The sequence below is a fragment of the Chiloscyllium plagiosum genome, chromosome 18 (assembly GCF_004010195.1).
Source record: "Chiloscyllium plagiosum isolate BGI_BamShark_2017 chromosome 18, ASM401019v2, whole genome shotgun sequence".
NCBI lineage: Eukaryota > Metazoa > Chordata > Chondrichthyes > Orectolobiformes > Hemiscylliidae > Chiloscyllium > Chiloscyllium plagiosum.
Window position 1 is genome coordinate 11,173,347 of NC_057727.1, and position 15,145 is coordinate 11,188,491.

General features: G+C 38.0%; 1 protein-coding gene across 6 annotated transcripts in view; it reads right to left on the bottom strand.

Annotated features, from left to right (window-relative positions):
• Positions 1 to 406: 406 nt before the first annotated feature.
• glyctk (glycerate kinase) overlaps positions 407 to 15,145 on the bottom strand; it is a 17,835-nt gene continuing 3,096 nt past the window's right edge. Inside the window, exons 1-6 of one of the 6 annotated variants that reach the window (XM_043707685.1) lie at positions 14,745 to 15,139; positions 11,629 to 11,712; positions 9,414 to 9,852; positions 6,827 to 6,978; positions 4,334 to 4,509; positions 407 to 1,590 (exon numbers count right to left, since the gene is read on the bottom strand). In XM_043707685.1, coding sequence (XP_043563620.1) covers positions 676 to 1,590; positions 4,334 to 4,509; positions 6,827 to 6,978; positions 9,414 to 9,805 — 1,635 coding nt within the window. In that variant the 5' untranslated portion in view covers positions 9,806 to 9,852; positions 11,629 to 11,712; positions 14,745 to 15,139 and the 3' untranslated portion in view covers positions 407 to 675. Of the gene's footprint in view, positions 1,591 to 4,333; positions 4,510 to 6,826; positions 6,979 to 9,413; positions 9,936 to 10,170; positions 11,609 to 11,628; positions 11,713 to 13,433; positions 13,656 to 14,744; positions 15,140 to 15,145 lie in introns of those variants that run through there. The other 5 variants (XM_043707688.1, XM_043707683.1, XM_043707684.1 and 2 more) reach the window with 5 other exon arrangements.

Below are 15,145 nucleotides of genomic sequence, written 5' to 3' on the forward strand. Positions count from 1 at the left end.
GATAGATATGTTACTGATTAATAAAGGTTAAGGGGAGAAAGCAGGAAAATGAAGTAAAGAAACATATTAGCCATGACCGAAGGACTCAATGGTTATTTCTGGCCTAATAATTGGCCTAATTCTGCTCCTATATCTTATGGTCTTAAAACAAGAGATTGAGTTTGAGTCCTTTCTGATCTATCTAAATGTACTCAACATGATGTTGCAAATAGGTATTGAAGGGTCTTCCCTAATACCATACATCAAAAACAATTCCCAGTAATCTGCTTTTTCTGCTGATTGTGGATATAAATTCCACTTCAATTTTGTTTTGGATTACTGGGAGTAACTTACAAACCCCTAAAAATCTTTAAAAAATTACAAATATTGCAAAATGTTGACTACCTCTTAGTGCACTCATTTGAGAAATGCTTGAATATTTACATTTTTATTTAAATAGCTTTGTTTGTAAGGTCAGCGATAATGGCTGTCAAAACGCTGCCGGCTTGTGGCACATATGATCCAACATTGTTTGCTTTAACTTGTAATGCCAGTGTTCAACACATTAAAATTATACATGCATCCCTGTCCCCTATACTGATGATACAATACTATGTGAGCACAATATTATGTCCCTTTATAAAGAAATTAAATTCTTCTTCACCTCTCTTTGTTCATGAAAGGCTAATATTAGACTTAAATTTCATTGGGTTGAATAATAATTGCTTGCATATCCATGACGTTAGTGTTTGTCAGCCCTGTCACAATAAGGTCCACTCCATTATTAAACTTGTTAAAGAAGGTAAAGGAGTCGTTGTTGTTTAAAAAGTCCTCTGCGTTCAGCCCTTCAGCAAAGGCCTTGTCAACCAGGTCACTGTAAGCGAATGCACCAGCTGCTTCAGTGGGCCCATCTTGTCCGTCAGTCCCGCCACTAAGAAAAATAACTTCATACTTTGTAAGTAGATCTTGTGGAATCTTTGATTTTGCATGGTGAAGTTCCAAGGCTAGATGTAAGGCCAGCTCTTGATTTCGACCTCCTTTACCTTTACCCTGGAGTCGAACTGTAGTTTCCCCCCCTGCCAAAAGGCATATTGGTTTCTTGGAATGCTGTGTCTCCTCCAACAGTTCCAAACAGCCATCTAGTTGGAAATCAGGAAGCTCCATGTTTACGACCATCTGCAGGATCTCATCTTTCATTTTGCTTACATGTACATATTTTGAACTGGCAGCTGCCAGAACTGAACACACATATCTAATCAAAAGACTGTACAATTTAGCCACAGTCTTGACATCTCCACTGACTACACTAGATAGGACAGAAGTATTATAACCCAAGCTTTCTGATTTGCATTTTGCTTTCTCTAAGGCAATTGTATTTGATCCCACAATAAAATTACAAACATGAGCAAATGTTTGGGTCTCCTCTTTGTCCATTTTCATGCTGGACTGAGACAGAACTTCTTTTACAGATTCTGGCATGGATGATAACAAGTTATATTTTAACAGTATCTTATGACAGTCGTCCTTGCTGTGTAAGGTAGGTACAGTTGGGCCACTGGCCACATACTCCAAATTGTCACCTATAACATCAGACATGATGAGACTCACCACCTGCCAAATAAAGAGTCATGTTTTATATTTCTGTATATTTCAATTTCTTGTCCAGTCAAATCTAATTACAATACATTTAATTGAAATGTGTTTAGAATTATAACTCCAAAGATGAACTCAATTATTAATACAATTTCTGATCAAAAGGGACTATTGCATGGACACTTTACCTTGTATTTCTGATTATATGCAGTAATGTTCTGACCTTTATATTGAATTAACAGTCACCAAGTGTGTGTATATATAAATACTGTTTGCTTACTAAACTTGTCATTAAATCATTTTGTAATCCATCAACAGAGACGTCCATAAGCAAAATGGGTGAACACTCTACATGGTATAGTACTGTGTCATACATTCCAATTTTAATTCCTAAATTATGTGGTGTAGGAAAAGAGATGGAAGGGCTACAAGTGAGCTCAGCATAGGTCAAACTAAAAAGGAGTAAACAAGTTTTTAATTCCTGCTCTTTACTGCAAGTACATCTCTATGACTGACAAAATTTTAAGAGTGGTTTCTCTGCTGCAATGAATTGTTCAGGTTCATCCAAAGATAATAGCTACCTGGTTCAGGAACTTAAGGCAGTCAGCACTGTGAATCATACCTGACCACAATTAGGTACCTAACTGAAAAGAGTGGGGGTCAGCAATAGAAAATAAACTAAAAACTTCTCAGTTTCTAGACTCCACCAATTTCAAAGCAGGAGAAGATGCCTGTACGGAAGGAAAGTTTCAGATTTTATAGTTAGTACCTTTAACTTTAAGAGATTAAGATGACACATGTTTCAGATTTCTGCACTTGAGTTATTGTGCCCAGTTTTGACCCCTGGATGTGAAGGAAATTGAATTAAGGGCCTTGAATGATAACTCAGGCACCTTACATATGGGAACGGTTCCATGAATTCTGATTGTCACTTGGACATCAAAGAAATAGTGGGGTATATAGTTTTTAAAGAATGTAAAATTTCTGGATAACTTAGTTAACATGGTGGAACCAAATGAAGGTAAAGAATCAGGCTAGAAAGCAGGAAGCTTTTATTACAAGAATTCATTGCTCAGTATTAGAATATCCAAAAATGTAGTCCTTTAATGGAAAATGTGAGTGAGGATATATTCAGTGAGACAGGGTAAGGTGCTCATAGAAATGAGGATTTGTGAGCAGTAATCAAAAATCATTATTTTTTTAGCTGGGAAGTACAAAAGAAGTATAAGCTCAGGGATCACCTCTCCACCATCACCACTTCACCTGACAAAGGGACCAGGCTTCAAAAGCTTGTCATTTTAAATCAACCGATTGGACTATAACCTGGCACTGTGTAACTTCTGACTTTGACAGCATGAATAAGTATCACCAGCAGGGGTCACTGGCTGGGTGGGTGAGACAGAAAATTGGAATTTTCCTCTTTGTTACATACTAAGAAATTACATTTAATTCACCTCTTTTATATGGACTTCAGTAAGGCAATTAACAAGGTTCCACATGGGAGTAAGGTTAGATCTCTTGGAATGCAGGGAAAAAAAGCCATTTGGATACAGAACTGGCTCGGAGGTGGAAGACACAGGATGGTGGTGGAGGGTTGTTTTTCAGACTGGAAGCCTGTGACTAGTGGAGTGCCACAAGGATTGGTGCTTTGTCCACTACTTTTTGTCATTTATATAAATGATTTGGATGTGAGCGTAAGAGGTACAGTTAGTAAGTTTGCAGGTGACATCAAAATTGGAGGTGTCGTCGACAGCAAAGAAGGTTACGATAGATTACAATGGGATCTTGAACAGATGAGCTGAGGAGTGGCAGATGGAGTTTAATTTAGATAAATGAGAGGTGCTGCATTTTGGGAAAGCAAATATTAGCTTAATGGCAAAGTATGCGGGAGTGTTGCTGGACAAAGAGACCTTGGAGTGCAGGTTCATAGCTCCTTGAAAGTGGAGTCACAGTTAGATGGGATAGTGAAGAAGGCGCTTGGTATGCTTTCCTTTATTGGTCAGAGTATTGAGTACAGGAGTCGGGAGGTCATGTTGCGGCTGTACAGGACATTGGTTTGGCCACTTTTGGAATATTGCATGCAATTCTGGTCTCCTTCCTATCAGAAGGATGTTGTGAAACTTGAAAGGGTTCAGAAAAGATTTACAAGTATGTTGCCAGGGTTGGAGGTTTTGAGCTATAGGGAGACGTTGAATAGGCTGGGGCTGTTTTCCCTGGAGTGTCAGAGGCTGATGGATGACCTCATAGAGGTTTATAAAATCATGAAGGGCATTGATAGGATGGATAGATAAATAAATAAATATGGGATATCTTGTCAGCATGGACAAGTTGAACTGAAGGGTCTGCTTCCGTTCCGTACATCTCTATTACTCTATAACCTCACAACATCTCAATCACTTCACGTAATGTGATAGATATAATGTAGGAAAAATCGAAGTTAGTTGCACAAATAGCATCATGATAATAACTGAATAATCATTGAAGTGGTGATAAATATTGCTTAAGCCATTGGGAAACTCTTCATCTTATAGGGATTTTTTTGCATCCATTTCTCACGGACAGTATGGCTCTTGCTCTGAATTGCATTGGAGTGTCTTTCTAGATTTTGTGCTCTGTACACTGGTGGGACTTGAACTTGTAATCTGGCACACAGCTGATATATTGACTACCCCTATTAGAGATTAAGGCTAAATATTGATCATAATCCCATTCAAAGTTTCATAATCAACACTTTCAGTCACGAAACAGAAAGGTTACAAACCTGTGCAGGATAGGCAGCCCTTGCCAAACCTCCACCCTTCAACAACGACAGCATCTTGCGGACTGTATTGAGCTCCTGAATTGTTGCCCCCTTAGCAGCAAGTTGTTTGGTCAGGTATTGCTTCTCCTCTAAAGTGACAGGGGGGATTGGAGCTGGCAATAAAGCTGACCCTCCACCTAAAAAGCAGTTTTAAAAAGTTGTTATGGTCATGACCATACCATGTCTCCAGCACACTACCATTGCGTGGCATAATGCAAGTTTAAGAATAGAGTTCACTCAGGCTATGTTAGAATTGGAAAAAGAAAATCCTCTCTGAAACTAGTGGGCATGTGAACTTGTACAGAAGGAAGTTAAATTGTGGCCAACTGGAGCAGTTGAAAAGATTGAAACTTGTTAAAAATGGAATTATGATTTAAGATATTGAACAATGTTTGATTTTCCCTTTTTACTGCAGGTAGAGGATGGAAATTATATTCCAGTGGAGGATCATCACATATTTGAATGAGCGTTTATGTTGAGATTCATTAAATGCAAATTCTGGTTGGAAAGGTTTGATAAGCTGAATAGCCTATCCTTGTTCTATACCTCCTCATATAGCTTTGTGCCTGCAATTTTACAAACATCTATGGGACAGAGTGAACTGAAACCATTATCCTTGGAGAACAGAAAGGAAATTACATTGAGTGTCAAGTATTTCAGATACTTATCCACAGGTAGCTACAAATAGAAGCAAAATACTACAAATTCTGGACATCTGTTAGCAAAAATTTGAAATCAGAATACAACTGCAATGCTCCTTTTTTTTTAACCCAAGGAATAATAGATTGGTATTTAGTTAAGTATTTTGAGGTTACTGTTTAACTAGTTTATTTATTTAACTGGTTCATGTTTCTCATGTTAACTAAGCAGTTAAGCAAAACAAACAAGGCTAAATAAGTGGAAGTCAACATAGCAGAATGGCTGGGCCATCCCTATACACATGCAGCCTATATATCCAATTGCTCCAATGTTATTTAAAGGCATGTAGTATTATCAGCGTGCACGTGAAAGAGAAAAAAAACCCTTAAGGCGCACTGAAATTTGCTTTTCTATTTAAAAAGATTAAGACAGATGCTCCACATCAATACACTTTCTTACCCTATTCCTACATGCTGGTGTCCAAAACTCTTATCAGTCATGTCTTGAATATACTCAGTGACTGAGCATTTACAGCCATCTGTACTAGATAACTCCAATGATTCATGAACCTCGAGTGCATTTCTCCTTGTCTCAATCTAAAGTGGCCAGCTTATTATCCCAAGGCTATTAAGGGGGAAACAACAATTCAGTATCTGCTCTGTCAAGCCCTAAGAATGAGAACTTTGTGGACAGCATGTTTCACTAAGGTTCACCATACTTATTCCTGGGATGGCAGGATTGATGTATGAGGAAAGACTGGATTGATTGGGCTTGTAATCACTGGAGTTTAGAAAAATGAAGAGGGACCTCAGAAACACATAAAATTCTGATGGCACTGGACAGGTTTGATGCTGGAAGAATGTTCCTGATGTTAGGGAAGACCGGAACTAGGCATCAGAGTCGAAGAAGAAATAGTACGCCATGCAGGACTGAGATGCGAAGAATTTCTTCACTCAGTTGAGAACCTGTGGAATGATGTTGGGGCCAGTTCATTAGATATATTCAAGAGGGAGCTGGGCATGGCTTTTGTGGCTAAAGGATCAAGGGGTATGGAGAGAAAATGGGAGTGGGATACTGAGATTGCATGATCAGCCATGATCATATTGAACGGTGGTGCAGGCTAGAAGGAGCCTACTACTGCACCTATGTTTCTATGACTACCCTGTGGCTACAGAGTTCAGAAGATTCGTTTAGGAATGTGGACCCCAAAGACTGGTACTCAGTGCTGAATGTCAGTGTAGGTGACAATGTCTTCAGAAAGTACAGTTAGAATATTATCCACAATACAGAGAAATTTGGCTGCAGGGAGGGCAAGAAAGTGTCGAATGCATTATCAAGTCTTAAAAACTATCAACTGCTCAAACAGCACCAACTCATTTTTCGATTCAGCACTTCAAAATTTCCATGACTCAACACTGGGTTCAACTCTTTCAGATACAACTCTTGTTTGGACCAGAGCTGCTGGTGGAAATGAGTCACTTTTCCCATTTAAACCTCATCTTGTTTCATCTTTTACTTTTCTTGTCTCAGTTTCATTTCATCTGATTAGTCCTATCATTCCCTTATTCATTTATATCTCCTGTTTTTCACTTACTTTCTCTCTCTCATCCTTTCCTCCCTCCCCCCCCCCCTCCCCCCCCCAGTACTTCATTTTATTATAAACAGCGATCGGATTTAGCACCAGTTCTATAGATGGTACTGCATTGCAGTCAGCCTGCTGTAGAACTGTTGGATATTGATCTGTGCTAAACTGTAGCTGGTGGATTAATCTCTGTAGTCAATTTGCTGTGACAATGAAAAAGAGAATTTATGTACCTGAGATAAGCACAAATAGCAGGTCATCTGCAGTAAGTCCTTCCACTAAATGATGAATACTGTTGGCTGCCTTTAAAGAATTCTCATCAGGGAGGTTATGTTTGGCTCCTTCCATTGCTTGTATTTTTGTCTGAGGTTTCAAAAGCATGTCCCTGTGGAATTACCCAGAGTGAAGTAATTAAACAGTGCGTGACAACATGGAATATGTCGATGAACTGCACTACTTCATAGACGTTTGCAAAGCATAATGCAATAAAAATTTCTTCCTTTCCTGGAGGTTTTGATTTCTCTTGAATACAATTCATTGACCACAAGTACTTTGTCTAGGTACACATTTTGAATAGTGTGTGAATAATGCACAACTTTCATAGTGCTTATTAAACCATGGAGGGTATCACGACTATGATTAAGTTCACTTAATCTTAATTTCAAGGGCAATCAGGGTCAGGCAATAAATGCTGGCCAGCCAGCGAAATCCAATTCCCATGAGTGAATAAAAAAAATCCAAACATATTTACTTCAACAACAGTTCCACTCAACACCAAAGGCAACTTGATGCGATCCTAGTTAATATATGTCGGATTGAACCCACGTACACCGAGACTGATTGATTGTACTATCTCTATCAGTGGTATTGTTGAGATAATCAAACCCATTCCTGGAATTCCCTCCCTAATGGCATTGTGGATGCACCAGCAGCATGCAGACTGCAATGGTTCAAAAAGGTAGCTTGTCATCACCTTCTCATGGGCAATGGAATGGTCGCCATCTAGCGATGCCCATACCATACAAGGGAATAAAAACAAAATGAAAGGTCTGCAAATTGAGGTATTCACTTAGCTACTGGGGAAACCTCATGCTGTTATTCTTAATTATGTTAAATATCTCAAGTGGACGAATGTGCAGGGATTTGAGAAGGATGGGAGGGTATAGCAGTACATGAATTTTTTCCTTATGATAGCTAGCATGAATGAGGGGTTGAATGCCTTTTTCTGTGTTCTAACAATTCTAAGGTCTGTTTTATGCTGTGCACAGTGGGAGACCAATCCTGTAAATTTTGCACCTGCATCGCTACAAGACTTTAACTGCACAAACAATTCTCGTGTAGTGTTTTTATTCATTCTTGGAAATTTGAGCATTGCTGGTCAGGTCAACACATTGCCCATCCCCGATTTCCTCAAGAAGGTGGTGGTGGTGAACAATGTTCTTGTGACCTTGTTCCATGTTAATTAATGTACACAAAATGGTGTACAAAAAGATTGGAACAGAACACTGCACAGGAAAGAATTTTGGCCACCCACAACAACACATTATAATGGGAATGCTGTTGGTGATGTGCCAAACTGAATAATGTGCTTGAATTTTGAGGCACCTAACAGTCAATTACATTAAAAACATGTCCCAATGGAATCATCAAGGATGAAGCAGTTATGCAGTATGGTTGATGTGAATTACATTGACCAACTCCACCCTTTCTATTCATTTACATTTCCAAATGTATAATTTGAAATGCAATTCAATTTTTGAATTGCTTCTCATCAACTAATTTCCTGGGTCCAGACTGGATAAGGATGGCTGATTTCCTCCGTAAAGGATGTCAATGAACCAGATGGGTTTTTATGACAATCAGGTTGTCTTACAGTACCCATTACAGCTTTTTATTGCAGATCATAATGTAAATAATTTAGTTTAAATTCTCCAGCAGCTATGATGGACTTGAACTCATTTCTCCAGATCAATAGCCCAGGTTTCCAGAGTGCTAGTTCAGTAACACAACTGTCATACTAATATGCTAGAAATGAATATGTTAATGTTTGCAGTTTCCAACATTTTACTGCAGATTTAAACGACAACAAAGTGTTGGTATTAAGAGATTTCACTTTGCATTATTATTTTAGTTACAGCATAAATTGGAGCTTAAATTTGGAGTGAAGGCAGGCTACATCGAATGTCTAGAGCCTTGACTTTCAATTTATCTGTGCAATGATGGTTTATTTGTAGCGCCTTTATTCATTGATTGCACTGGAATCAGGTATAGGATAAGACACAAAAGTAAGTTGGAGGGGTAGTGCAGAAGTAGATTAGACCACAAGGGGAAATATCCTCTTAGCATCTACCCTATCAAATCCTCAGAATCTTAGAAGTTTCAATAAGATCCAATTCCTGTCTTGAAGATGGTAACCAGTTGTAGTAAGGTTCAATGCTTATTGGGCATCCTCAGTACCATGTCAAAGTCTCAGTTTTTTTATAATTGGAGTGTGGACAGTGAGTGTTGAAAACCAGTTCAGTTTTCACAGGAATACTGAGACAAACTAGCTCCAAATTTTCTCCCCTCGCTGAGGTTACTTAAATCAGCAAGACCAGAAATTGAATCTGCAAAGATAGTGAGCAGAAAAACTATTTTATACTGGACAAAATTTACCGACTAAGTTATTTAAGCAATCACAAAATTAACAGATACTGTGCCTTCTGGCTTGATGTCAATGGGACGGATAGGGTGGTCATTAGGGAAGGATCAAGGGGAGCACTACTAGTGAATAGAAAAGAAATAATCCACATGGTGATTTTATTTTTTTTTGTTTCTTACTCTTTTCCTGTCTCACTAAGAATCTTTTGGATGCCAAGTGGAACACTGATCACGCCTTGCAGCAGATGGTCTCCCAAGATCTCTTCCATAGCAGCCGCCATTCCCAACACTGCCTTCCCAAATCCAACAAGGTAGACATTTTTATGGACAGGGAAGCACTGATTTTGTATCATCAATCTGTCTCCTTCTATGTTAATGTTCTTCTTGATCATGTTTTGAGGCAAAACAGCATTGATTGCTGCCTGAAAGATCTGCAGACCGTGCTGTCGAAGGGACATTTCTTTGTTAATTACAGAGGCACTGTGAAGATGAAGCTTCTTTGGCTTCCAGGTCTTGTAAATGTGTTGATGGTTGAAATGAAGCCAGAAGTATCTTCCAAATGCAGTGATCATCTTAATCACTGATATTAATCACTGAGATTGCTCTAAGTGATATCATCCTGCCAGAGAACAAATGGGAACCAGTAAGAAGTTATTCCGTTCTGCAGTGTAATAAGTCCATTTGCAGCATCACAACTTAAACCTGTAGAGTAAATTCCACAAGAGATGGTTAGATCGTAATTCTTCACAAGCTGTTTGTTTACCTTCTAATTTCCATATTCTCATCCCAGTGAATTTCAAAAACTTATATTTCCAAATATCATTTTTATTTCTTGTAATGTTACAAAAGGTGTTGGAAATTAGAAATGGGTGTGATTGACAACTAAGACTATATTTGTACTTTAACTATTTATACCATGTAAATTACTGACTTGTACCTTCAATTCTCACAGCTGTTATTTCAGAGTTCTTGGATAAGAATTCATTCAGTGTTCATTAAGGTGACAAAGAAATAATAATTAAATAATTGCAAGTGCAATAAATCACATAAAGTTAAAAATGTTCCCTTTCACAGCGGACTCATCGTCAGGTTGAGCTACTCCACAATGGTGTCAACATCTTTGCAAGTTAAAGTATGATCATAAATTCAGGAGAAATGTTATCATAAAACATATTGTTCTAATTTTGCAAAATACTTCAACGTAATTTACATGTGAGCTTGAAGAAGTTAAATGATCTTAGCAATGTAAAGCAAGGTATCAAAGACTTAAGTCCCTTGTGGCATAGTGTTGCTGATGTTACAAACAGGAGGCTTGGGTTCAAGTCCCATTTGCTTCAGATGTGTGTTATAGCATTTCTTAATAGATTGATAGAGAAAATATCTGATGAAGAGTCTTTAACAGGGAGATTTTGTGGCACAGTCCCTCCCTCTGAAGGCCTCGGTTTAAGTCTTGCATGCTTCAGAGGTGTGTTGTAACATGTTAATTTGAAAATATCTAATTCAAAGAATTACAAAGAACAAGCCATTAGGAATTTATGTCCTTTCTCTTAAATTACCCCAATCTGCATATTCTTTTGCTGCTTTATTCCTCATCCAGTTTTTCCAAAATACCTGTATTTCCTATGATACGAAAGAAGTCTTATGGCACAGTGGATAGTGTCTCTGTCTCTGACCCACTGAGGTTGAGTTTCACAACACAACAATGTTTTGAAGGCCGAAAGGTGAATAGGTAATGCATCTAAACAGGTTGAGTATCAACCTGCAAATCCTTCCAATGGCAGATAATGTTTCAAGTCATGCAATGTGAAGAACACCAGAGCCGCCTTCATTGCTATGTAGAATGCTGACTATGACATAGACATATAAATGCAAGTTACTGCAATATTTGAACTCTCTTCTTGAATTCTAACACCACCATCACATTGTAGTACTCTTAGTTAAAGGAAGTCTCCAGATTGTTGCAATGGAAGACAAAGGTTTACATGATTTATCACAAATGACAATTTAGAATAGGAATATATACAGCTTTAGAAGAGAAATGTCTTGGAAAATTAGCAAGTAAATATAGCTTAGATAAAAAAGACTGAAGAAGCAGCAAACCGGGAAAACCGTTGACTCCGTAGCCAAGCATCTAATTTGTATTTCCTTCAAGTTAGAGTGAGCAACAGGCATATGAAAATTAAGCTGAATTATTTGGAAAATTAAAACAAATTTATTTATAATAACACTTAGAATATTGCTACTTAATTTGCAAAGCTGTTGAAATTATTCACTTTTCTTAAACACACTTCTATGAACATTCAAAGAACAGTTATAATCTTGTTAACATTGTAATAAGTATGCATTTTTATAAATATGCATTTTCATAATCTTGTATCATCCAAAACTATCTTACAGTAGATCAAGTCCTTTTCAATTGTAGTCATTGTTGTAATGGAGGAAATAGTGCAAGTTGTTGTTAACATTCTCTTATATGGCACTGCAGGGATATGAAGAGAGAGGCTGTAATTGATTAAAATCTGAACATTTTAAAAAATTTCTTGAATACGTAACCTCTATCCTGTTAAACTAATTTATCAGTGAAACATATGTACAGTAACAACCAAAGGTGATTACACTTACTGAATTAAGACAATGTAGATCAGTAACTGTACACCATACTCTGTGAGCCTACTGCTCATTATTCACCGAGCATCATAATCAAAGATCTGGACTGCCTCCAATGCCAGTATATCTTTCTTTTGATAATGGACCCAAGATTGTTCACAGTATTTCAACTCTAGTCCAACTCGTGCCTGGTATAGTTTTAACAAGGCTTCCCTATTTCTTATCCTCCATTTCCTTTGAAATAAAGCGCAACATTCCATTTGCCTTCCCAATTACCTCTGTATACTAGCTTTTCGTGATTTATGCACAAGGACTAAGCTGGTCAGGGCATTTTAGAAGATGTTCAGTAGTCACAAAGCAAATACATGCATTTAAATAAAATTTAAATAGATAAATTTGTAACAAACAACCACAGCACCAATCAAAAAGATTTATTTGAAGGTCTTACACTGAAGTATGTAGCTGTGAATCCCCAAGATAACATAGATTAGGATAATGAAAGGCTCAAAGTGTCAAAGGCAGCAGAGATTTCAAGTAACAGCAATACATGAGTAATCTCTTTATTTTACTATTGTTGTTCCACTGAAAAGAAATTGTTTCACTTCTATATTGTTCGGCCATAAAAATCTGACTAACACTGTTGTGTCAAGTTTCAGGATCCTTGAGATTCGGTAGGTATGTAGTTTTAAATATATGTAATAGGAATAAATACAATAATTGTCACAAGAAAAAATGTTAGGGAAACTAATGGAACTAGAACTGATAAGTTCTCTGGACTGAGTGGAATGTAGAGGGATCAGTGCTAGGGTCACAATTATTTACATTATATATTAATGACTTTGAAGCAAGTTTGAGGATGACACAAAAACAAATGGTATATAATATGGGAAAGTGTGAAATTGTACACTTTGGCCAGAATACAGGAACTAAATATTATTAAAGTAGAGAAGCAGAGAGCGATTTGGGAGTCCTTGTGCATAAATTACTAAAAGCTAGTATACATGCAGGTAATAGGGATGGCAAATTGAATGTTGGGCTTTATTTTGAAGGAAAAGAGGTATAACAAAATAGGGAAGCCTTGTTAAAACTACATAAGGCACTTGTCAGACCAGACTTGAAATACTGTGAGCAAATTTGAGCCTACTATCGAAAGAAATGTATAATGGCATTGTAGGCATTCCAGAGAAGGTTGGCGAGGTTGATCCTGCATTTGGAGGGGCAATCTTAGGAGGAGAGGTTGAGTAGGTTAGGCCTGTACTCTTTGGAATTTAGGAAAATGAAATGCAATCTTAAATAAAACATAGAAGATTCTTAGGGATCTTGACAGGGTAGATATGGAAAGGTTGTTCTCCTTGTGGGAGAATCTAGGACCAGAAAGCATAATTTCAGAATGAGGATTGCACTTTTAGAACAGATGGAAAGAAATTTATTCTCACAGAAGATAGTGAATTTATGTAATTTTTCTTATCACAGGGAGGTGTAGAGGGGGCTAGATCATTAAGTACATTTCAAAGTTGAGATAAACAGATTTTTAAATAAATAAGGAATCAGGGTTATGGAGGAAAAGGCAGGAAAGTCGAGTTTGAGCATTACCGGATCAGCCATGATGCCACTGAATGGTAGAGCAGACTCAATGGTCTGAATGGCTTGCTTCTGCCCTTACGTGTTATGGTCTTACATGGACCTTCTGGTTCCTTTTAGTGGGTAAATGGACTATGTGACACGATACTCAGATCCACAGATTGCTCACATCCTTGTGTCCATTACAAGCTGGACTTAATTAATTGATCTCAATGTCAAAGGATAGCTGTTGAACTGAAAAAGAGAGGAGATTTTGATTCTGATTGTATTCCAACTGCTGGTTAGTATTAATATATTTTCATGAAAGGGCTGTTGGGGTAGAGTGCGAAATTCCGTATCTGTGAATCAGGAAACCTGGATTCCCTGTCAAAGGTGTCTCATAACATGTCCAAACAGGGGGTTGTCCTAAAGTAATTGTTGAATGTCTATGAATTTGGCCTCAGACTTGGTTCTCCTGTTCTGCCCTGTTAAACTATTGGCCAATACTCATTGTCTTGGATTTTATGCAAAGACAATGCACAAAAATAAAGGGAAAGGTCACTCAGCCCCTCAGACCTAACTATTCAGTTTCCTATATCTTAATTCTGTCTATTCTCCTCACTTCATAAACTCTTACCCAATAGAAACCACATTTTCGCATCCCCATTTACTGACAGGCACTGGAGGGTTAATAAAAACATCTGACACCTAGTCAGAGGGGCAGGTGAAGGACAAGAAAATCGTCTGGGGTTAAAAATTTGAAAGGGAAGAACCGAAATCCCATTGGCTACCTTACTTCACTCCTTCCCTTTAGTTTTTTTTTGTTAAAAAAATCCACAATTTAAAAATCGCCACAAAATCAATTTGCTCAAAAAGTAAATTCAGAGTTGCTTCTAACAATGTAATTTATTATTTAACACTATAGGTCATTGCAGACTCAGAAAGGGACTGTAGGTACAAAATAACAGGACACAGAAATAGCCAACGAAAATAAGCGATAATCTGTTGCCAAATCAAATGTTAATTATTAACAGAGTACTGGTCAACACTGGAATGTTAAACTTTTTCGAAAAAAAATCCTGATCCAAACTTATTCCAGACTTATTCCACACATCTAGAACTGCGAACTGGGCGTTTAAAAGCTGCCAGCTCTTGTTAGTAAAGGGACTTTGGAAATTTAGCACCTGGGTGTCAGTGAAGGTTTGAGTCTTCGCTTTGAGCTTCGCCTTGCGCCTCAGTGTGGAAACTCTTATCCCTTTCATGTTTCTGCCACAACACGGCCAATGTGCAACTGAGACGGAGGTCGATCTGCAGGAGCAACCGGCCCTTGGCTTATGCTCTTACCTATGGTCCAGCGATGGCTGGCCGTTATCAGCGAAACTGAACCACCATTTCCACTGCGCGGAGCAAAGAGGCTATCGGCTCATATGTGGAATTATAAGGATTGGACAGATACATCCACCCCCCAATCCCACCAACTATCTGTCATCTTCCCAGCTCCACCTCCTCCTCGCAGGCTGTAGTAGCTCCTCCTCTTCCCACCAACTCTACTTCCCTCACAGGGGTTTTCAAAGCTAAATTATTTAATTATTAAATGGTATAGAGAAGATGGTTCATGGTTGGGGAGGAGAAGAGGGTGGGCGTGAGACCAAAACAGTTTATGAATATGCAGTACATAAAACATACAACAATGCAGTGCAGGCTTAATGAATATACAGAACATAGAACAATGAAGCACAGGAACA